General features: G+C 41.2%; 1 protein-coding gene across 2 annotated transcripts in view; it reads left to right on the top strand.

Annotated features, from left to right (window-relative positions):
• Positions 1 to 23070, top strand: part of LOC125453922 (collagen alpha-3(VI) chain) — a 54219-nt gene that overhangs the window by 16371 nt on the left and 14778 nt on the right. For both annotated transcript variants that reach the window (XM_048534079.1, XM_048534078.1), the window contains exons 3-6: positions 6423 to 7025; positions 9109 to 9717; positions 12604 to 13206; positions 16783 to 17388. In XM_048534079.1, the coding sequence (XP_048390036.1) occupies positions 6423 to 7025; positions 9109 to 9717; positions 12604 to 13206; positions 16783 to 17388 (2421 nt within the window). The remainder of the gene's footprint in view (positions 1 to 6422; positions 7026 to 9108; positions 9718 to 12603; positions 13207 to 16782; positions 17389 to 23070) is intronic.

Here is a 23070-nt window from a genome sequence, read left to right as displayed (position 1 = left end):
ACTTACTTTCAAGATGGAGAGAATTTTTACTGAGCTGTGGATTGGCAGCTGTAGTGAAGCCCAGCGCAAACCCTTGTCTCTGTCTCTCCAATCTTGATAATAATGATAGTGCTGCACCTGAACCTGGGTCTGTATCTCCATCTATCACATGGTTATCTTGGGGTCAGCAGTAACTGAGGTCCCACACTCACATTATTAGATAAATCTGGTGGATGAAAAGAGGCGAAAAGCCGAGTGCTGAAGGTGGGATGTGTGCATGGAAAGATCTGGCATCAGGAGTATAGTGGTGGCATTTCATTATTTTCTGCAGCTTTATCAAAGCAGTGTAGCATAATAAAAAAATGGATGTTTGACCTATAGAAAAGTGGATTCCAAAACCAAAGCTGATGGCTGTGTGGAAGACCCGCAGCGGCACAGTCAGGGAATTGTGTGTAAAGGAGTTGGACAAGACCATCCTCCTCAGCATTTTTACCTCCTGAAGTGTGCATGGCAGTCAATATTCCTGCTATTGCTACATCCCATTTTGGTTGCATAGATTTGCTAACATGTTCATTGTGGTTACAATTGGTTAGATTTTCCAGTGAGAGCTTGTGCTGAGGGAGATGGCATAAACTTTCTGGCTTGCAGCAGCTTGAAGTGCCAGGCCATCAAAGTGAAATAAGAAATCTGAAGGAGTCTTTTTCTTCAGACAGGGAAGTGATAGAGTGGTCATGTGAACCTGAAGTAGAGAGACCAAACAATAATAAAAAACATGCTTGGCAGTCAGAGTCATTGCTTGCACGTTAATTCAATGCATGTAAATGCACAATAGTAATTTCTTTCAACATCCGTCATTCGATGGTGGAACCACCATTGAAGGTATATCAATGAGGCACCTCGAGACCTCGTACCAGAGATAAAATGAACTGCAGATGCTGGAGAATCCGAGGTAACAAGGTGTGGAGCTGGATGAACACAGCAGGCCAAGCAGCATCTTAGGAGCAGGAAAGCTGATGTTTCGGGCCTAGAACCTTCTCTAGGCCCGAAACGTCAGCTTTCCTACTCCTAAGAGGCCGATTGGCCTGCTGTGATCATCCAGCTCCACACCTTGTTACCTCGGGACCTTGCTTTTTCTGTAAATATTCCCATATTTAGAACCAAACACGAATGGAAGTGGTAAAAAGTCTCATTCCTATTAAGGAATGTTCAAGGTCATCTGTGCTGTCTTCACACTTTTTGGAACTTTCTATGTCTTAAGGAAGAAAGAAGTCCATAACTAATAATAGAGAATGCTACAGGTAATAGTAAGTTTTCCTGACCTCATTCTCCCTAAGTAAACTACGGAAATCCTTCAAGGACAGATAGAAGGAACATTGCAGTCACTTCGTCAACCTTTTCTGTTATTTAATGAAAAAAAAATCAATTAGTCAGCCTTAGACGCTTCAGGGAAAATAGCCCCAACCTATTCAGTCTCTCCCTATAGCTCAAGCTCTCCAACCCTGACAACATTTTTGTGAATCTTTTCTGAACCCTTTTAAGTTTCACAACATCGTTCCTACAACAGGGAGACTAGAATTGAAGGCAACATTCTAAAAATGGCCTAACCAATGTCCGGTATAGCTGCAACATGAGGCTTTAGACTGATGTATCTTTATGGAGGTTTATACAATTATGAGGGGTGTGGATACGGTGATTAGTTAAAGTCTTTTCCCCAGGGAATGGGAGCCCAAAACTACAGGTTTCTAGTGCAAAGGCAGGTTTTAAAAGGGATCTAAGGGGCAATTTTTTCATATTGAGTGTAGTGCCTGTATGGCATGAGCTGCCACAGAAGGTGCTAGAGGCCAGTGCAAATACAACATTTAAAAAACATCTGGATGGGTACATGAATAGGAAGGGTTTTGAGGGATATGGGCCAAATGCTGGCAAATGGGACAAGATTTATTCAGGATAAGTGGTTGGCATGGGTGAGTTGAACCGAAGGGCCTATTTCAGTGCTGTGCATCTCCATGAATTTATGACTCTAGTCAAGGACAATCTGACTGTTACAAATCCCAGCTGGCTCATTGTAATTAACTCTAACATGTCTAAGTGCATATTGATTTATATGCTAATATTTATTTCTAAAACCTTACCTGCCCTGGATGTGAAACTGGCTGTCCTGTGGCTAATAGCAACGCTCTTGTTAGGTATTCTTGAATAATTGTGTAACGTTTGTCACTCTCCAATACTCTAGCACTTACCCATACCTGATTGGGTGAATGGAAAGTTTAGATTTAGGAAACACTTATTTGGCATTCATCATACATCATATACTCTGTCTCCATAGTTAATCAAGGAGCCTTGGCTATATCCCCCTTACTTTTGTTGTTGTTAAAATGTCCCCAGTCTGTAAATGAAATATCTGCTCCTTAAAGATTACCCTTGCACTATTACAGATTTTCAAATCAGTTTTTTTTTTCCATTCGGTTCCAACTAGAATTCCTCTCCTCCCATTCAAGATAGTTTTCTTCCAGTTCAAAATGCTCCTTTAGATTTCTTTTTGCAATTCTTAATAAGAATTATACAACATTTCCTTGAGGGTATTCCCTCCCTGATTAATGATCTCTAACTCTAAAGCTGAGAAAGTATATATATTTTTGAGAGTTCCAATCTGACTGAATACATTTGAGGCTAAACCACATCAAATAAACTGCTCAGAAAACTCTGCTTGCATTTTGACAGCTGTGAAAAATCGCACCAGAGCAGTTGTGACAATTCATAATATTCTAAAGTGATAAATAAGTTCTGACCCAAACATGCTGCAATGTAATAAAAAGAATGAATCTATTTGTCTTATTTCTTAATGTGAATGAAACCTATAAAAACATTCTAGAACCCTGTTTGAATCTGTTTAATTGCCAATAAGTAAATAGTTTTTCCTTCAGTTATGCCCTATTTTAGTACCAGTTCTTGTTGCACCAATCCTTCGGATTTTGATAGACATTGGTTGTAAAGAAACAGATTAACAGTGGTGAAAACATTATCACCAGCCACGTTCAATAGTGGAAGCACATTGTGTACAGTGTCATGAAAATTTTCAGATTCACTTCACACTGTCACTGAGAAATATAGTTAAAAGTGTAATCAGGACTCTGAACTGAAAAGATTACACTGCTTATCATCCTAGCCCCTGTTTTCCGCACTATATTCTCTGTATCAGCATGAGTTCCACAGGGAATAGTTCAGTTTGCATATGCTATTTCTCAGAAATCACTTCCAAATTCATCTTAATTATCAGAGAATTGTGACCAGAGCTTTCCATTTTGACAAGCCAACACTGCTAATCCTATTTTCAATGTCTAAAGCCTAATGGCATTTGGACCTGTCAGAACATCTCAAGTAACTGAATGCCGCATTTTCATGAGTGATAACAGATGTTTGAAGCAGCGTGTTACAATCAACTGGAAATACTATGCATTCTGTTACTTCTTTCTGGCCAAACCCTGATTTTACTTTTAAATGAATATATGTTTGCATGAAATGAATTAAAAACATAGTTTGAAAAAGTCAATTCAGTGGGATCAAAATAATAGTGTTCAGTTGTGACAACTGTGATGGAGCTTTGACTATTGATCCTCATTATCTGCAGAACACATGAAGAATAAGAACGCAGATGATCTCTTCACTTCTGGCAATTTGCCCAAGTTAGGTTAATAGCTCAGTAGAAATAGGTGAAGAGGTTCTAAGTAGCCACTTGGAAATTCTGCCAATTTTATAACATTACAGACTATCTGATGTGTACTAAGTGGATTAAGTGTTGCAATAAATTATAGAATTAAAGTGCAGAAGGAGGCCATTTGGCCATTGTGTGTCTGCTCTTGTCCCTGAAAGAACACCTCACCTAGTACCATTCCCTTGCCTTCTGCCTGCAACCCTACACAATCTCCCTTTATAAGTAAGAGGCTACTGCCTTTTGAATGCCTCAGTTGAATACCCCTACCATACACTCAGGCAGTGATTTCCAGATCCTAAATACTCACTATGTGTGTTTTCCTTTGTGTCATTTCTGGTTATTTTGCCAATTATGTTAAATCTGTGCCCTTCCATTCTCAATCCATTCACTTGGATGTTCTTTCACCTTATCTATTTATTCGCATTATCTTATATCTAGATACTGGAAGTTTCAACTGTACATTACCAATGACTGCTAACTCTATGTTACTAATGTGAACCATGATGGCATGCTTATGACATAACTTTGAACTGTAAATTCTTGACCCTGGTGGTTTCTGGCCTTGAAGTGGGTGGATTGCTGACTCTTGATCTATCTACTCTGTCCAGATCTTTGACGATTATGAAAACTTCTTTCAGATTGCCTCTCAACCTTTTCTCCAAGATAAACAATTAGAATGTCTCAAAACTATTTTAACTTGGAAGCCATTGTCTACAAGGTGGCAAAAGTCATGGACATTAGATGGCCCATACAACCAATAATTGTGCTATAATTGCTTTGTGACTATGACAATAATTCCAGCATGCAGGATTTCTCTAGGTGACAATAGAATGAATGAGGTGGCTGATGATAATGGAAGCAGACTGGGCAGGGAAATGAGTGGGGATAGTCTTCAATGCTGTGCCACTGGGTCTAAAGTTTAAAAAGGATGACACTTTTGTTAGTTCCCTTTGACAGATCCTTTTGGCATATCTAACAATTGATTTTGGTATGTTTGTTGACAGTCCGATGAGCTAGTGAAATTATATACACTTTACGTGCATTCCTGTCTAATTTTTAACAATTCCAATTGGCGACTTACCTCTTCAAAGGTATCCCAGGACCTTACTTCTTCAAAAGAGTGCCCAGGCTATCCGAATGTCAGGAGAGCACTTTGCTATTCGCAAAGTTGAAACCCACTCTTACCAGTTCTAATCTGCACACTTTACATTATGCACTTTTGTTCACCCAAACCAGGCTCAATGAGAGGCAGTTGTTGAGTTCTGTGGGTGGCTGCACCTGCCACACACAGGTGTGTGAATAACAATCCAATGCCACTTACATCACCACACAGACAGTAGATGCCAGGCTTGGGGCACCAGCTTCTAATTTCAGGTCTCATTTGTCATTTTCAAAACCCCAGAGCTGTGAAATGGTTGTGAAAATCCAGACATAGGAGAGTGGGCTCAAACAGCCTCCTCCAAGTTCTTGTTTCTTGTAGTTTTATGGTCCACCCTCACCACTTCTAAAGAAATTTCTGTCATTGCCACCACAACATATTTCATGTAGTTATTTATGATTGCAGCGCACCAGTCTTATTCATCGTACACTTTGACTTTACATGCGGCATTCTAGTCCTGTCTCCGCAGTTTGCAGATCCTTCAATATTTGCTCCTACTGGATATGTTTTTGCTTCCTTCTCTGTACTATAGAATGCCTTAATTATCTATGCATCTCCCTCCACTTTTCTGCTTCTGAAAGCTGCTTCACAGACCTATGCCAGTTTGGTTTAAACCTTCCTCATGCACACTGATGAATCTCCCCATATGGACATTGGTCCCGGTTCTTCTGAGATGCAGCCTGTAATTTTTTATAGATGCCTCCTGTCGTAGAACTGTCTCTAATTTCCCAAAATCTGAAGCCCTCCAGCATGTATAATGTCTTGATCCATTGATTAGTTCTCCCTAACATTCCATTTTCAATTCTTGCTAGCACTGAGGGTACTACAGACATTTCTAATCTTGAAGTACCAAATTTTAATATTTCTTAGATTGTTGCTTTAACTTGTGTTTACCATGTGGCTTTTTCTGGGATAGGAGTTCATTTAGATTGGAGGAAGCTTTGCCGTTTGTTGAACAATACTTTCCAACTATGTAATATTTACGAAAAGTTTCTAGAGAGAACCATCTCCCAGCGGTAGTGGGGTTAGCTAATTTCGTTTCACTCATGATGCAGACTAACATATTTATACAGTAACATCAGACTTTATACAACATCACCCACCAAGTCTAAGGCTGTATTTCATGCATTATTTACATTATTTTATATCTAGATACTGGAGGTTTTAACGGCATGTTGTCAATGATTGTTAGCTCAATGCTAGTAATGTGAACCACGTTGGTATGCTTATGTCATAACTTTGAACTCTAAATTCTTGACTCTGGATGTTTCTGGCCTGGAAGTGGGTGGATTGCTGACTCCTGATCAGCAACCCATCCGCCACTTTAAACATCCATTCCATCCACACAGTAACAGCAGTGTACATGACTTGCAAGATGCGAATTTTCTCAGTAAAATATGTTGCCTTTCCCTCTGCTACCATTGTGATAATGCAGTCAAGGTACGTATTGTACATAATGCAGAAACCCTAAGGATTTAGAATATGTTATATAAATGCACATATCTTCCTTTATAATGTGTTGTTCTGCATTATCTGATTTAATATGTTCATCTTTTACATTTATCTTTCAAGCGCAAGAATCAGCTGACTTAGTTTTCTTAATTGATGGATCAAGGAATTTGGGAAGTGATGAATTTCAATTCATGCGATCTTTCATCGCAAATTTCATTGAAGATCTCAATATTGGCCCTGATGCCATCCAAGTTGGCATGGTGCAATACAGTAAGACCCCCAGTACCGTGTTCTATTTAAACACATATACTACAAAAACAGAAGTTCTCAAAGCCATTAAAAACCTTCGACAGAAAGGTGGAAATGAAGTCAACACTGGAATGGCCCTTCAGTTTCTGGTTGACAATCATTTTATTCCGTCAGCTGGGAGTAGGGCTGATGAGGAGGTTCCTCAGGTAATGGTCCTCCTGACTTCGAGACAGTCCAGTGATGATGTCAGACGAGGGGTGTTTTCAATAAAAAAGCGTGGCACCTTTACATTTGTTCTTGGGATCGCAGACGCTGATGCAGCTGAAGCCAAACTGATAGCGACTGACCCTTCATTTTCTATGCTCATTCCTGATCTCCACCAAAAGGCTAGCACACAACAACAGCTAATGTCACTGTTTTCTTTGGTGGCTACCAAGCAATTGATTATAAAGGTGGAAGAACCTAAGGTTGAAGGTGAGTAACTTCCAACTTTTGCAAGCATTTTTTTTAGCATTGAATACAGCCATTTCCCCTCATTAAACAGCTTCTGTCATCTCAAAGGCTGACGTGTAATATAATTTTAAGCCTAATTTAGCCCTATATTATTTCACTTTGAAGAGGTGTTGGCCTTGACAATGATAAATTTATAAGTGATCAGAAAATTTGGCCTTGTCAATTCAGGACTTTCAGTGTAGCATTGCCAATTGGCCAGATGTTGACATTTGATCTTCAATGAGTTGCCAAGAAATTTCAAAAGCTCATTTTTAAACAATATATATTTCCCCTAGCCCTAATGCATTTCCGGTAATGTCCACAACTCTGAATTAGAGTTTGTTGTTGAATGGTCCAATTTACAATCTTAATAGTTAGATATTGGCAACTGTACCCTCACCCACATGGCACCTATTGAATCCACCCATCTGGCACATTTCCCACTGCCCCCTCCCCACTACTTACCTCATACCAGAACCTCATCCACCAACCTAGAATTTGCACTTCTATCCACCTGATAACTGTCAGCCCAAACCAGCTAGAACCCTACCCACTTGCCCATCTGCCACCATACTCCCTCCTGGAACCCCACTCTCTCATCGACCTGGCACCCAATATCTCACTTGTCATGCACTCTAACATCTCACCCATTTACTGCCATATCTCCTTCCACATCTATCTACCCTACTACTCCCTCTCGAACAGAACTTCTCTCAGTTAGTTATCCAAATGGCTTTGGACCTTAAATGTTAAACTGTAGGATCGTGCATGGATTATGATAATGGGGCATGGTTTAAACCCTGATCCTTTCTGATGCTTCATTTGGGGAATAATCTGGACATGCTTTTGGGTCGGAGGTAAGTAACTTTTATTCTGATCCAAATCAGAACTAAGAATTCTAACTCAGGTTGGAAAGTTCAAACTATTGACTTCAAGGACAGTGCTCAGGTTGTTTCAACTTTCCAAAAATATGCCTATTCTCTGGGGCCTGCCAATAAAGTCTCTGCCTTGAAGTACACATGAACCTAACTAACCCCCACCTCACCACACCATTCTGACTGTCCTGTCACCCGTTCTACCTCCCAACTTTCATTATCTCAACCTGACTCGACCCCGAAACCTCAGGTTCAAGAATTTTTGTTCCTTTGTATTAATGCTTTCCATTTATCAACAGACTTTCTACCAAAAGAAAATGTTACCAAGTACAATTTAAGGATAGATTAGGAAGAGACCTCCTCTCTCATCCACAACTCAGGACAATCATGCCTCCCAGAATCAGCCTGACCATCCCATCCACCTCCCATCAGCTCCACCAATGCCTCAAATGTGAGGGTCCATTGAATTACATTCTCGTTTGTAATTTAATTAGCAAAGATGGAAGTATTAATGGACTTAGACATTGCTTCTGGTCTGTCCATAATCTCGTGATAATTGTTTTTTTTTGAGCATGTTTACATTTTGTGCTGAAGATTGCCTGCTTTTGTATTTTATCTCTGCTTATTTATTAAACAATCTCTTCGTGTCTTCACATAAATTGCAAATACATATTTTTAAACACTTTGGTATGTAGCATTGTCAGAAGTCATTTTAAATGTCATCTTTCTGTGTCTGTTAGATATTTTTCAGCCACTATTTGGAACATCGTGGGTGATTTATAATTTCAAAAATACATATTTTATTTTTAAAAAAACCTTTGTGTAAAAACATAGACACAAACACAGTTTGGCTCTATACGGTAGCATATCAAGGAAACAAACAAACATTGGAATTTGACTCTATCCAAACAAACTGAAGGCATTGATTACTTGAACCAGACTATATTTACATTTTTTATTTCAAAAGTTCATTAAAAAAATCATTGTGTATGTACATAGTCACAAATACCATTCATGATCATCATATTTGGTTTATTCTTAAATTCCTGCATTCTGTGCTTCAATTTAAATCTGTAAAATTCTCTGTTGCGTTCCATGATGAGCCTTACTTCAATGGTGGTGATCAGTTCAATATTCTTCTACGTTTTGCATGAAAAAATCCTTCTAACTGACCTAAATTTATTTTGCAGTTCAAATCCCCAAGAGGGACATCGTATTTCTGATCGATGGCAGCTCCAGTTTGGGACATGCTAACTTTCTGAAAATATGCAAATTTATCTCCAGTATAACTGAAAACTTTGTCATCGGACCAGATTCGGTTCAAGTTGCAGTGGCGCAGTACAGTGATGCTGCAACGACTGAATTTCACTTAAATACCCACACAACACAATCCGCTTTACAAACTGCTCTGAAAAATCTCAGGTTGAGGGGTGGTTGGACACTTAACACTGGCGCAGCTCTCGACCACATCTATCGAAGTCATTTCGCCACAGCTGCGGGAAGTAGGAAGGAAGATGGTGTTCCCCAGTTTGTGGTGCTCATTACTGGGACAAAATCTAATGATGATGTGAAACAACCTGCAGATATTCTGAAGCGTTCTGCCATAATGGCCTTCGCTGTAGGAGGCAGGAATGCAGATCTAGCAGAGCTAAATGAGATTGCAATTGATCCCAGTCTAGTTTTCAATGTTGCTGAATTTGATTCTCTACCAGATATACACCAACAAGTACTGACACAGCTGTCAACATTGGCTGGTGTAACTGTTGTTTACGAGCAACCAACTGCTCCGGTTAAAAAAGGTATCTAAAATTGTAGTAGCCATTCTGATTGGTTCATGCAGCTGTAAGAAATATTGTATTTGCTATGCAGAAACTGATTATGTGTTAATGCATTCAGACTTTCGAAACTGAAACTGTATTAGGGAAACGCATTCTGTATAAAATGATTATTTGCTTTTGCAATTTCCACATTTATTTTAATGAAGCACTCCTTGAGTAAATGAATAGGAACTGTAGGTTTCCCACTGAGGTTTCTCTAGAAATGCTTGGTTCAATCAAATCAATCATACACTACAATACATTTGAAAGATAATGGTAAATTGCAGCTTGGCCATCATTGTACATGTATTTTTTGATTTGACTTGTCTGTTAACCAGTCATCTTGTCTTCAGAATCAAAGAATATTGGCCTTTATTGGAAAGTGCATTGAGTATAAAAGTTGGAATGTCATACCATGACTGTTCAAGATTTTGGTTAGGCCACTTTTGGAATATTGTGTTCAATTCTGGTCTCCCTGCTATAGAAAAGATGTTGTTAAACTTGAAAGGATTCAGAAAAGATTTACAAGAATGTTGCCAAGCTTGGAGAGTTTGAGCCATAGGGAGAGGCTGAATAGACTAGGGATATTTTCCCTGAGGCATCGGAGGCTGAGGGGTGACCTTATAGAGGTTTATAAATCACGAGGGACATGGATGGGGTGATTGGCCAATGTCTTTTTTCCCAGCATAGGAGAGCCCAAAACTAGAGGGCATAGGTTTAAGCTGAGAGGAGAAGCATATAAAAGGGACCTAACGGGCAACCTTTTCACTCAGAGGGTGGGTGCAAGTATAGAACGAGAGGAAGCGGTGGAGGCTGGTACAATGGCAACATTTGAAAAGCGTCTGGAGGGGTACATGAGTAAGAAGGATTTTGAGGGATATGGGCCAAATGCTGACAAATGGGACTAGATTAATTTAGGATATCTGGTCGGCATGAGTGAGTTGGACAAAGAATCTGTTTCCATGCTGCGCAGCTCTTTCATTCTATGACTCTTTCAGTGGGACAGAGCTTCAATTGTATGTTAGGGAAACCATTGTTAGAAATAGGAAATTCTTGTGGATAAATTTACTGGGTTGTGATATCATTGCCAAGAGCTTAAACTGGTTTTCAAGCATATAGAAATGTGAAAGATCGGTCCTTGGAGCTGAACTGCAAGTGGTGAATGCTGGTGTATGCTGCACCCAGCACAGCATCTTGCCTAACTATTGCTGCATGTAACCTTGATTATGCTCCTGGGGATATGGGAAGAGGAATATGGGAAGGTGATCAATTGTGGCCAGCAGCAAATATCAGGCCCTCTACTAATATCAATCCCATGAGTTTATAAAATTTAAAGTGCTGGTACTAAAATCTACCATCTCCTTCAAGACTCCTGGCATTGAATCTGGTACTTTTATCTTTCAACACTCAACACTCAACACCCCGAGTTACTTCCTCCTGGCATATTCATTGCCCCTTTGCATTGTTAAGCTAAGTGGGTCCTTCAGTGGCAAAATAAATGATTGTAAATTATCTCCTGATATGGATAAGATGGCAGGACTTCTAGTTTCTGCCATGTGTAAGTCATACCTTCTCTTAAAACATTTGTCACTCATCATAAAAGCATGACAGTGTGACCTACCAGAATCTTTAAACATCCCCACAATTTAACTGGGACACTTAGGAACAAACATCAGAAAAGTTTACATTTCTGAAACATACCTTACTGTTCCACAATTGATCTCCTTCCAATAACTAAAAAGACTACATGCGCAGGAAAAAGTCTGTACTTTCTCACTCATGAGGCCAATGTTAGCTGAGAGTGGGAACCAGGCAGGTGGGGGTGAGGTGGGCTGCAAATTTGCGCCCACCCCCGTCCCCATCTATGAACACTGATCTCAAAAGCATGAAATGTAGTCCTTTCTAACTCCTATATTTTAGCTCTTTCCTCTTGATCTGTTACTCAGAAAGGATTGAAAGCAAGTGGCTTATGGGTAGCTGTGCAATATGTGCGGGTCTGGACTGAGAGGACAATATCCCGCATATCAAGCATGCTGTGGGCTTTGTCAAGTTCCTGTATTTGGGAAGAAGGAAAAGATGTCGTGGTGGGTAACACCAAAGACTGGAAAAGATGCAAGTTTCTTCTCGCATCACATGGAATATTACAAAGCAAAAACTCTGTTTCCTTGGTCTTTTGTTTTGTCCTCACCTACACTTCCTGTTAACTTTATCCGGTGGGAAAGCTGCATTATCATTGGATCCCAGTCTATACATTTAAAGGGGGATGCTCCTAGCCTCAGGCAGGCATCCATCCTGCTTGGAATTGCAAGTTAAAACTGAAGGCTGTGGGAATTGGTGGAAAATCAGGTGAGGACTTGAAGCAGCCAAGTATGCCTCACTTCCAAGTTGGTCTTACAATGTTAAACATTGTAACTGAGAATGTGATAACCACAAAAGTTTCATTCTGATGCAGGGACATTGGTAAGCATTAATCCCCTGATGATTTTAAGGACCTGCTTGCTAGGATTTTACTGGGTGGGTTGAGTTGAAATCAGGTGCCGAGGAAGGAGTCAGAAACGAAACCTCAGCAGCATGCTGACCTGATAGATACAAAGTTAGGAGAAGGAGAATTTCTCATAACACCAATATACTTCAAGTCATAGTATAGATGGACAAGTGGTTTCATTGGCAATGTGTATGTAAGACAATGCATACAACAATTACTTTAAGAGTTCAGACTTGCAAAAGCAGCTCTGTACATTCCAAGCTGAATCCAGTTTCTTCACAAACCAAATATTAAGGGGAAATTATGCTTTTATTTTATAGAATTTGCAAGTATTTGCTATGAATGTCATACTAATTGTGCATTTCCCTTCCTAATGATAACAGAAATGGACAAGAGGGATATTGTATTCCTTATTGATGGATCATATCATACTGGAAGAAGAAATTTTGCTGACGTCCGGGACTTTATCGCAACAATTATTACAGCGTTTGACATTGGAAGTGATCAAGTGCAAGTAGGCTTGGCACAGTACAGTGATGCTGCAAATTCGGAGTTCTTTCTAAACACTTATTCATCAAAAAATGAACTTGTGTCTCATGTAAGAGCACTCAGGCAGAGAGGTGGTAGAACTCGCAAGACTGGAGAAGCACTGAACTATGTACTTAAATACCTTTTTACCAAATATTCAGGCAGTAGACATGAGGAAGGTGTTCCCCAGTTTCTGGTACTTATTACTTCTGGAAAATTGACCGATGATGTGAGGCAGCCATCTGATGCCTTGTTGCAAGCGGGTGTTATAACATTAGTCATTGGAGCAGACAATATGATAAAACAGCTACAGGAAGTTAGTTCCGACCCCAGTTTAGCTTTTGGTGTGAAAGAGTTCCGTTTTCTTCCAGAGATACAACATAAAGTACTATTATCTTTGTCAACACTGACTGGCATGAGGAAGGCTTCTGAACTACCAACAGTTCAAACCATCAAAGGTAATTCCATTCTGAGTGAGCACGCTTTGTCGAAATTATTTTATTTTGTAATAAATTTATCAGATAACCTTGGCTTTAGCAGTCTATTCTCTTCTCTGACTGCTTGAATATTGCATTTATTTATTTTTGGCCACATGCTTAAAAAGCAATGCCTACTTTTTGGAAAATCTCAAGACCATGATATTAAAACATCATTTTCTCTAAAATATACTGAAAAACTCATGTAGTTTTAGCCAGACTATGAGGTTTGGCTTCAAGGCATGCTGGTTGAGAAGTCAAAACCAAAAACTGTATATAAGTTAAGACAAAATAACACTATCTTGCACAAGTATTAAAGACGGTTATATCTAAACTCTAGGTGTGCTCATGTTCATGTGCTCTAAAGAGTCTCATTTTAGAATGCAGCAGTGTATGAACTCTATCCACACTGTTCACTTTGTGCCTAGTGGCGTGCAATGCTGGTCATCACCAAAAGGATATTCAAGGATCTTGAACCTCTTATGTACAGGAGCAAGTTATAAAATGTACCAGTGGTTGTCTTACAGCAGACACACAACAAGAGTTTTTTCTAAACTTTTATTCAGTCTTCACTGCTTTCCTGAAGGTGAAGGAGGTAATTTTGGCTTTTGTGTGATTGCATAAAATAGGTGACAGAGAATTGTTTTTACCTGTCATCTGATTAATATTTCCAATGAGAGCAGTCTATTCCATGATTTGCTATCACCCATTTCACACAAGCACGCAAGGTCAAAACTACTCCTGCAAGGTCTTGCTGAGCTTTTGTCTGTCCTGTGGTATACTATTATGAAGCCATGAGTCAGCTGTGAGTTTGGATAGTCACTGCCAGAAGGCTGTATAACTGCTGAAAGTATCAAAGCACAGCCCACTCCTTTTTGCCATTGGTTCCTCATGTAGGCGTACATCGTATTACAAGATACTCCACAGAAATCCGGAGGAGGACTCAAGATTGCTTTATCTCAGCTCTAACCTGGCAGTGCTGAGGTCAGTTCTAGGGAGCCATTATTGTATTGGCTAAGGCCAATTAATTCAAGACAGGTCAGATCAAATTCTACACAGGGATTGCTGCCATTCAAGAAAGTGGCTCACAACCACTTTCTCATGGTCCATTTGAGGTGTAATCCATATCAGTCCAACAAGAAATTCCATATCCTATTAAAAAATAAGGTATAAAAATTATCTTGAGCCTTGAGTTTCAATACTATCCCATGTGATGCATATAATCATTGAGTTGTAGAATTCCTGCAGTATGGAAGCAGGCCATGCAGTCCATTGAATCACACTGACTATCCAAAGAGCATCTGACCCAGACAAAACCCCCTACCCTATCCTTGTAACACTGTAATTCCCATGGCTAATCCACCTAACTTACATAATCCCTGGACACTGTAGGCAATTTAGCATGGCTAATTCAACTAAACTGAAGCTCTTTGGACTTTGGGAGGAAATACCTTGCTGGCACAGGATGAATATGCAAACTACACATGGACAGTCACCTGGAGATGGAATCACACCTGGGCCCCTGCTGTTGTGAGGTAGCAGTGCTAACCACTGAGCCACCACGCTGTCCAATTGGAATGGAAGCCATTGGAATTGATAAAAAAAGTTTGATAATGATAAATCGGGACAATTTCAGAGCCATCCATTTGGACTCTCCGACAGTAGCCTTGTTCCTATTTCAGGGATTGATAATATATGATGTCTTTCTAATAAACTGTCTTGTGTTTCATAAATTTCATTCACAAATTGTTTTGAAGAAAGGATACAAGTGAAGCCATTGAATTTGCTGTTTCAATTGTATAATCTAGAGTGTAGTGCAGTGTAGTGCAATGTTTTCCAATGTAGATTGTTGATGACCTAAAACTTGGTACCCTGTTACCAACTTAGGCACATGCACAAATTTTAGTGTAAATACATTCTGGATGTATTTGCATAATCACATTAAACATACATTGATTGTATATATATCATTTAACAAACATGTACCAGCATTCAATAATCAAGAAAGTGAAGTCCTCACGATGATCAAAATTTATTAAATCAATCTTCTTTACGTCTTACACATTTTGCTAACAAAACTACAAAAAAGTTAAACTTGACCTGCACGTCTTGTGTAAATGATCATTGAAATCACATGCTCAATGGCTGAGATAACAAAGTGTGGAGCTGGATGAACACAGCAGGCCAAGCAGCATCTCAGGAGCACAAAAGCTGACGTTTCGGGCCTAGAACCTTCATCAGAGAGGGGTCTAGGCCTGAAACGTCAGCTTTTGTGCTCCTGAGATGCTGCTTGGCCTGCTGTGTTCATCCAGCTCTACACTTTGTTATCTTGGATTCTCCAGCATCTGCAGTTCCCATTGTCTCCGCTCAATGATTGTGTCTGTTACTTAGCTTTTATTTCCTAACCAGAAATACAGTTAAGGTTGCTGACTTGCTTGCCGAGCTGGCTTGTTTTTGTTCAGACATTTTGTCACCATGCTAGGTGACATCATCGGTGAAGCCTCCGATGAAGCGAAGGTATTCGACTCCACTTGGAATTTATACTATATGGTCTGCTATGATGAGTACTGTTATTTCAGGTTTTGATCTGTATGGGTTCCTATATGGGGTCCAATTCTATATGCTTGTTAATTGCATTACGGGTGGAGAACCATGCCTTTAGGAATTCCTGTGCGAGTCTATGTTTGGCTTGGGCCACTATGGTTACTTTGTCCCAATTGTCCCATATACAAACCCGTACAGATCTATACCGGAAATGACACTACTCACCACAACGAACTGGACAGTATAAGTTCCCAGCGGACTATGGCAACATCGCTTCATCGGACGCTCCAGTGATGATGTCACTAGCATGGCGATGAAACATCTGAACAAAAACAGGCCAACTTTATTTGCTTCTCCAAAGCCACCCACCCCAAGAAAAAGAATCACATCCCTTACAGAAAAGTTGCTTCTTCTATAACTGGAAGAAAAGAAAACATATCTTTGGGAGGGAGACCTGCTAACTAATGATCATTCAGTCAAAAAGAGAAGAATACAGTTATCATTTTTCACAGGTTACTCCAATTCGAACACCTGCCTGTGTTTCTGTTAATGATTATTTTCTTCCAAAGTACCAATTGTGCACCAATTTACACTTTCTGCCTCAAAGGACTTTCACTGCAGTTTAATGTATGGCAGGATCATTGGCAGGACAGCAAGCCCTGTCATGGGTTGCGCAGCAGCAATTGTGCACTCTTGGTACGCAGGCCTTTGAAATCTGCAGTGGGCCAAAACTAGAACAAAACGGGTGAGGTTGTGTGCAGCAGCAGCAGTTTCTCAGACAATTGCAGCCAAAGCTTGCCCCAGATGCTGCCTAGTTCCACTGACAATAAGAATTGAGAACAATTGAAAGGCTTTGTTTATCTGTTGGAAGGCGCGTAACTGTTGAGATACGCATGTAACATCTTGACTTCAAGAAAGATGCTACTTTAATAATCAAATCACTTAATAATCAAGTTGTGTACTTGATTTACAGAAATTAAATATATGTGTCTATTTTCTGTTTATTTGCAACAGAAGCAGACAAAAAAGATATTGTGTTCTTAATTGATGGATCTTTTCATGTTGGAGACACAAATTTGCCAGCTATTCGTGACTTCATCTCAAGAATAATCGAGACCCTTGATATTGGAAGTGATCGTGTGCGAGTGGGTCTAGTACAGTACAGTGATATTGCAGAACCTCTGTTCCTTCTAAGTACTTATTCATCAAAAGATGAAATTCTCTCTGAGATAAACAGACTCACACTGAGAGGTGGCACTGTGCTCAACACCGGAGCAGCATTGGATTACGTCCACAGGTATATTTTTACCAAATATTCAGGAAGCAGGAAACAGGAAGGTGTTCCTCAGTTCCTGATACTTCTCACTGGTGGAAGATCGAGAGATGACATCAAAAGACCAGCAGATGCCCTACTTCGATCTGGTGTGATGACTATAGTTGTTGGAGCTGAGAATGCCATAGAGCAGCAGCTACAACAAATTGCTTTGGACCGCAGCTTGGTTTATACAGTGGATGAATTTCCCTCTCTCCCAAAGATCCAACAGGATGTTCTGTTACCGCTGTCAACTCTAGCTGGTGTGAAGATGATTTCTGAATTACCGACAATGAAGACTATCAAAGGTATCTGCGTTTTAACTTTTGCAGTTTGATGAAAAAGCTTTGCAATACTATGACTTGATAGGAACCTTTAGGTTCCCAATGTCTCCTTAGCTCCCAACAACAATATTATTTCACTCACCTACCCACAAAATATGTCTAATTTTGGAAAGGTTATTAAGAGGGCCTTGAAAACCAAACATAGTCTCACATCATGGTCTTTGTGAAACTGCACAAAAAAGACAAATTACAAATGTCATTGATTGGGGCTTTTACATCGCAGTTGTTTATTAAACCTGCTTAGTGTTCTTCTCTTCAGCATTGCAGGTGGTCAGGCTGATTGAGCGACAGTGAGTTTCTCCATACGATCAGTGGACTGTGGGAAGATTCTCTACTCATGGAGAAAACACATTGTGAAGTTATTTCTGCATGTTTTCACAATTCAAAGCTGTGATGTTTGGGAGAAATCCAGACAGCAGTAGCTCATAAAGAGCTGCTGAATCCACTTTTCTTCTTTATGATGCAGAATACAACAGGCTATCACCAGAACTGTAGCTTCAGATCCAATGACCTGCCTCACAATCATTCCCGTGAGAATCGGCTTTGATTGAACCCACGTTCTGCTGTTGCAGGGGCATTTTAACGTGTCATTAGTAATAAGAACAAAGAAAATTACAGCAGGAACAGGCCCTTCGGCCCTCCAAGCCTGCACTGATTGACATCCACTGTCTAAACCTCTCATCTATTTTCTAAGGGTCTGTATCCCATTGCTCCCTGCCCATCAATGTACCAGTCCAGATACACCTTAAAAGACACTATTGTGTCTGCGTTTACCACCTCTGCTGGCAACGCATTCCAGGCACCCACCACCCTCTGCGTAAGGAACTTTCTATGCACACCTCTCACTTTGAACTCATGACCCAGAGTAATTGAGTCCTCCACTCTGGGAAAAAAGCTTCTTGCTATCCACCTTGTCTATACCCCTCATGATTTTGCAGACCTCAATCAGGTCCCCCTTCAATCTCCGTCTTTCTAATGAAAATAATCCTAATCTACTCAAACTCTCTTCATAGCTAGTGCCCTCCATACCAGGCAACATCCTGGTGAACCTCCTCTGCACCCTCTCGAAAGAATCCACATCCTTTTGGTAATGTGGTGACAGGAACTGTACGCAGTGTTCTAAATGTGGCAAAGTCTTATACAACCTAAACATGACCTGCCAACTCTTACTCAATACCCCGTCCGATGAAGGAAAGCATGCCGTATGCCTTCTTGACCACCCTAATGACCTGCATTGCCACCTTCAGGGAACAATGGACCTCTCTGTACATCAATTTTCCCCAGGACTATTCCATTTACTGTACAGCTTGCTCATGAATTAGATCTTACAAAATGCATCACCTTGCATTTGCCCGGATTGAACTCCATCTGCCATTTCTCTGCCCAACTCTCCAATCTATCTATATTCTGCTGTAATCTCTGACAGTCCCCTTCACTATGTGCGATTCCACCAATCTTAGTGTCATCTGCAAACATGCTAACCAGACCACCTACACCTTCCTCCGAATCATTTACGGTTATCACAAACAGCAGTGGTCCCAGCACAGGTCCCTGTGGAACCCACTTGTCATGGGTCGCCAATTTGAGAAACCCCTTTCCACTACTACTCTCTGTCTCCTGTTGCCTCACCAGTATTTTTTTAATCCATCTAGCTAGCACACCCTGGACCCCATGCGATTTCACTTTCTCCATCAGCCTGCCAGGGGGAACCTTATCAAACAGCTTACTAAAGTCCATGTATATGACATCCATAGACTTTCCCTCATCAATCAACTTTGTCACATCCTCAAAGAATTCTACTAAGTTGGTAAGACATGACCTTCCCTGCACAAAACCATGTTGCCTATCACTGATAAGCCCATTTTCTTCCAAATGGGAATAGATCCTATCCCTCAACATCTTCTCCAGCAGCTTCCCTACCACTGACATCAGGCTTACTGGTTGATAATTACCTGGATTATCCCTGCTACCCTTCTTAAACGAGGGGACAACACTAGCAATTCTCCAGTCCTCCAGGACTCACCCGTGTTTAAGGATGCTGCAAAGATATCTGTCAAGGCCCCGGCTATTTCCTCTCTCGCATCCCTCAAGACCTGGGATAGATCCCATCCGGACCTGGGGACTTGTCCACCTTAATGTCTTTTATGATTTATTAACTTCAGTGCCAATGTGTTTCTAGGTTTTTAGGTTATATCAAACAACTACACCTCACAGTCATGAACCATTTCAACTCCTTCTCCCACTCCTTGGACGACTTGTCCACCTTAATGCCTTTTAGGATACCCAACACTTCCTCCCTCCTTATGAGGACTTTACCTAGAGTAATCAAACATCCATCCCTATCCTCAATATCCGTCATGTCCCTCTCCTTGGTGAATACTGATGCAAAGTACTCATTAAGAATGTCATCTTTTTCTCTGACTTGGCACATAACTTTCCTTCTTTGTCCTTAGTGGGCTAATTCTTTCTCTAGTTACCCTCTTGCTCTTATATATGAATAAAAGGCTTTGGGATTTTCCTTAACCATGTTTGCTAAAGATATCTCATGTCCTCTCTTAGCCCTCTTAATTCCTCGTTTCAAATTCGCCCAAATTCCCGATATTCTTCCAAAGCTTCTTCTGTCTTCAGTCGCCTAGACCTTATGTATGCTTCCTTTTTCCTCTTAGGTAGTCTCACAATTTCACCTGTCATCTGTGGTTCCCTAGTCTTGCCCTTTCTATCCCTCGTTTTCACAGGAACATGTCTCTCCTGCACGCTCATCAACCTCTCTTTAAAGGCCTCCCACATATCAAATGTGGATTTACCTTCAAACAGTTTCTCCCAATCTACATTCCCCAGATCCTGCCGAATTATGGTAGAGTTGGCCTTCCTCCAGTTTAGAACTCTTCCTTTAGGACCACTCTCATCTTTGTCCATGAGTATTGTAAAACTTATCGAATTGTGGTCACTATTTCCAAAGTAGTCCCCTACTGTAATATCAAACACCTGGCCGGGTTCATTCCCCAACACCAGGCCCAGTATGGCCCCTTCCTGAGTTGGACTGCATACATACTGCTCTAGAAATCCCTCCTGATATTCCTGACAAATTCTGCTCCATCTTGACCCCTAGCACTGAGTGAATCCCAGTTAATGTTGGGAAAATTAAAATCTGCCATCACCACCATCCTGTTTCTCCTACACCTTTCCATTATCTGTTTACATATTTGTACCTCTATCTCACGCTCGCTATTGGGAGGCCTGTAGTACAGCCCCAGCATTGTTACTGCACCCTTCGTATTTCTGAGTTCTGCCCATATTGCCTCACTGCTTGAGTCCTCCATAGTACCCTCCATCAGCACAGCTGTACAACTCCTCCGCCCCTTTTACCTCCCTCTCTATCCTGCCTGAATCATCGATATCCTGGGACATCTAGTTGCCAATCCTGCCCTTCCCTCAACCAAGTCTCAGTAATAGGAATACCATCATACTCCCAGGTACTGATCCAAGACCCAAGTTCATCTGCCTTATCCACTACACATCTTGCATTAAAACACATGCACCTCAGACCACCTGTCCCTTTGTGTTCATCATCTGCTCCCTGCCTACTCTTCCCTTTAGTCACGCTGACATGATTATCTAGTTCCCTACAGGTTTTAGTTACTATTTCTTTTCTGTCCAATAACCTGTCCAATATTTGGTTCCCAGCCCCCTGCCACATTAGTTCAAACCCTCTCCAACAGAGTTAGCAAAAGCACCCCCAAGGACATTGGTTCCAGTCCGGCCCAGGTGTGAACCGCCCAATTTGTAATAGTCCCACCTTCCCCAGAACTGGTCCCAATGTCTCAAATGTCTGAACCCCTCCCTCCAGCACCATCCCTCAAGCCACACATTCATCCTTGCTATTCTTTCATTTCTGCTCTGACTAGCATGTGGCACCGGTAGCAATCCTGAAATTATTACCTTCGAGGTCCTACTTTTTAACTTGGCTCCTAACTCCCTAAATTCTGCTCGTAGGACCTCATCCCATTTTCTACCTACATAATTGGTGCCTATGTGCACACGACAACTGGCTGTTCGCCCTCCCCCTTCAGAATGTCCTGCAGTCAATCTGAGACATTCCTGACCCGTGCACCTGAGAGGCAATGTACCATTCGGGAGTCTCATTTTCGTCCACAGAACCACCTATCTACTCCCCTTACAATTGAATCCCCAATGACAATAGCCCTTCCACTCTTCTTCCCGCCCTTCTGTACAGCAGAGCCAGCCATGCTGCCATGAACCTGGCTACTGCTGCCTTCCCCAGGTGAGACACACCCCCAACAGTATCCAAAACGGTATACCTGTTTTGGAGGGAGATGACCGCACGGACCCCTGCACAGCCTTCCTGCTCTTTCTCTGCCTTTCGGTCACACATTCCTTTTCTCCCTCAGCAACCCTAATCTGCGGTGTGACCAATTTGCTGAACGTGCTATCCACGAGCCCCTCAGCATCGCGGAAGCTCTAAAGTGAGTCTCTCCGCAGCTCCAGAGCCGTCATGTGGTCTAACAAGAGCTGAAGCTAGACACACTTACTACACGTGTAGGAGTCAGGGACACCAAACATGTCCCTGAGCTCTCACATTGAGCAAGAGGAGCATAACACGGGTCTGAGATCTCCTGCCATTTTTAATCTTAAACTAAACTTAGATAAATGAAAAAGGAACGAAACATGTTTTTACCAATTACACGATAAAAAAAATGAAATAGAAAAAGCCTTGCCTTATCTACACACCGCCGAGCCCTTTATTTTTGGTTAGAGGAGGAGTGCAGGTGGGAGACACTACCCATGTAGTGTCTCGGGTTCAACCGCTGCCCAAATAAATGAAGGTCACTCCCGCTCGAGGTAAGCTTTTTAAAGTGGGAAAAACTTACCTTCCCGGCAGCCTCCTGGTGCTCGCTCTCTCTCTCTCTCTCACTCCTCCCGAAAACAAATATCTTCACATAATAACCCTTAGCCTCAAGAAGCCAGCCACAGAGTTTCTGGTGACATGAAAAAATCCAATACTTGTGGCCGTTGCAGAATGAAGGCACCATGATAGCTGCCAGGGTGGCATGCACACAGATATAGAACACACTCGCTATGGTCATAGACCAGGCTGAAGTGGATAGCTACCTTACTGAAAACTCTCCCTGGAGATTAAGACAATTCAGATCTGCTGCCAGTTCCCAGAAGTTCAAAGCCACAGTGACTTACTTGGCTACTGGTAGGGGAAGTTGAGTAAGTCTGAGGATGGAGCTGTTTCTCAATGAAGGCACCATCCACCTAGACAGCTACTATCCTCTGTGTCACTGATTTATCAATGTTTCTTCTTCTTTGGTGGTACATGTGATGCTGAGACAATAGCCTTCATTACATTCCTGCCCACTGTTCCTCTCTTCTGCCTTCCCCATGCCCTGGTGCTGGCGATATTAATCCTCATTGCAACTGGAGCTTATCTCTATCTAGCTTGTTCTCATCTCCAGCTGTTACCTTACTTACGATCAGCTGTACTTGAGATATTTCTCAGATTTTCTTTTATTCATTTTCGTGATGAAGGCATCGCTATTGCATATCACTAACTGCCCACAGGGCAGTTAAGAGTCAACCACATTGCTGTGAGTCCAGAATCACATGTAATCCAGGCCAGGT

This window comes from Stegostoma tigrinum, chromosome 7 (assembly GCF_030684315.1).
Source record: "Stegostoma tigrinum isolate sSteTig4 chromosome 7, sSteTig4.hap1, whole genome shotgun sequence".
In the NCBI taxonomy this organism is placed as follows: Eukaryota; Metazoa; Chordata; class Chondrichthyes; order Orectolobiformes; family Stegostomatidae; genus Stegostoma; species Stegostoma tigrinum.
The sequence above is the reverse complement of the archived record's forward strand: the minus strand, read 5'-3'. Positions and strand labels throughout refer to the sequence as shown.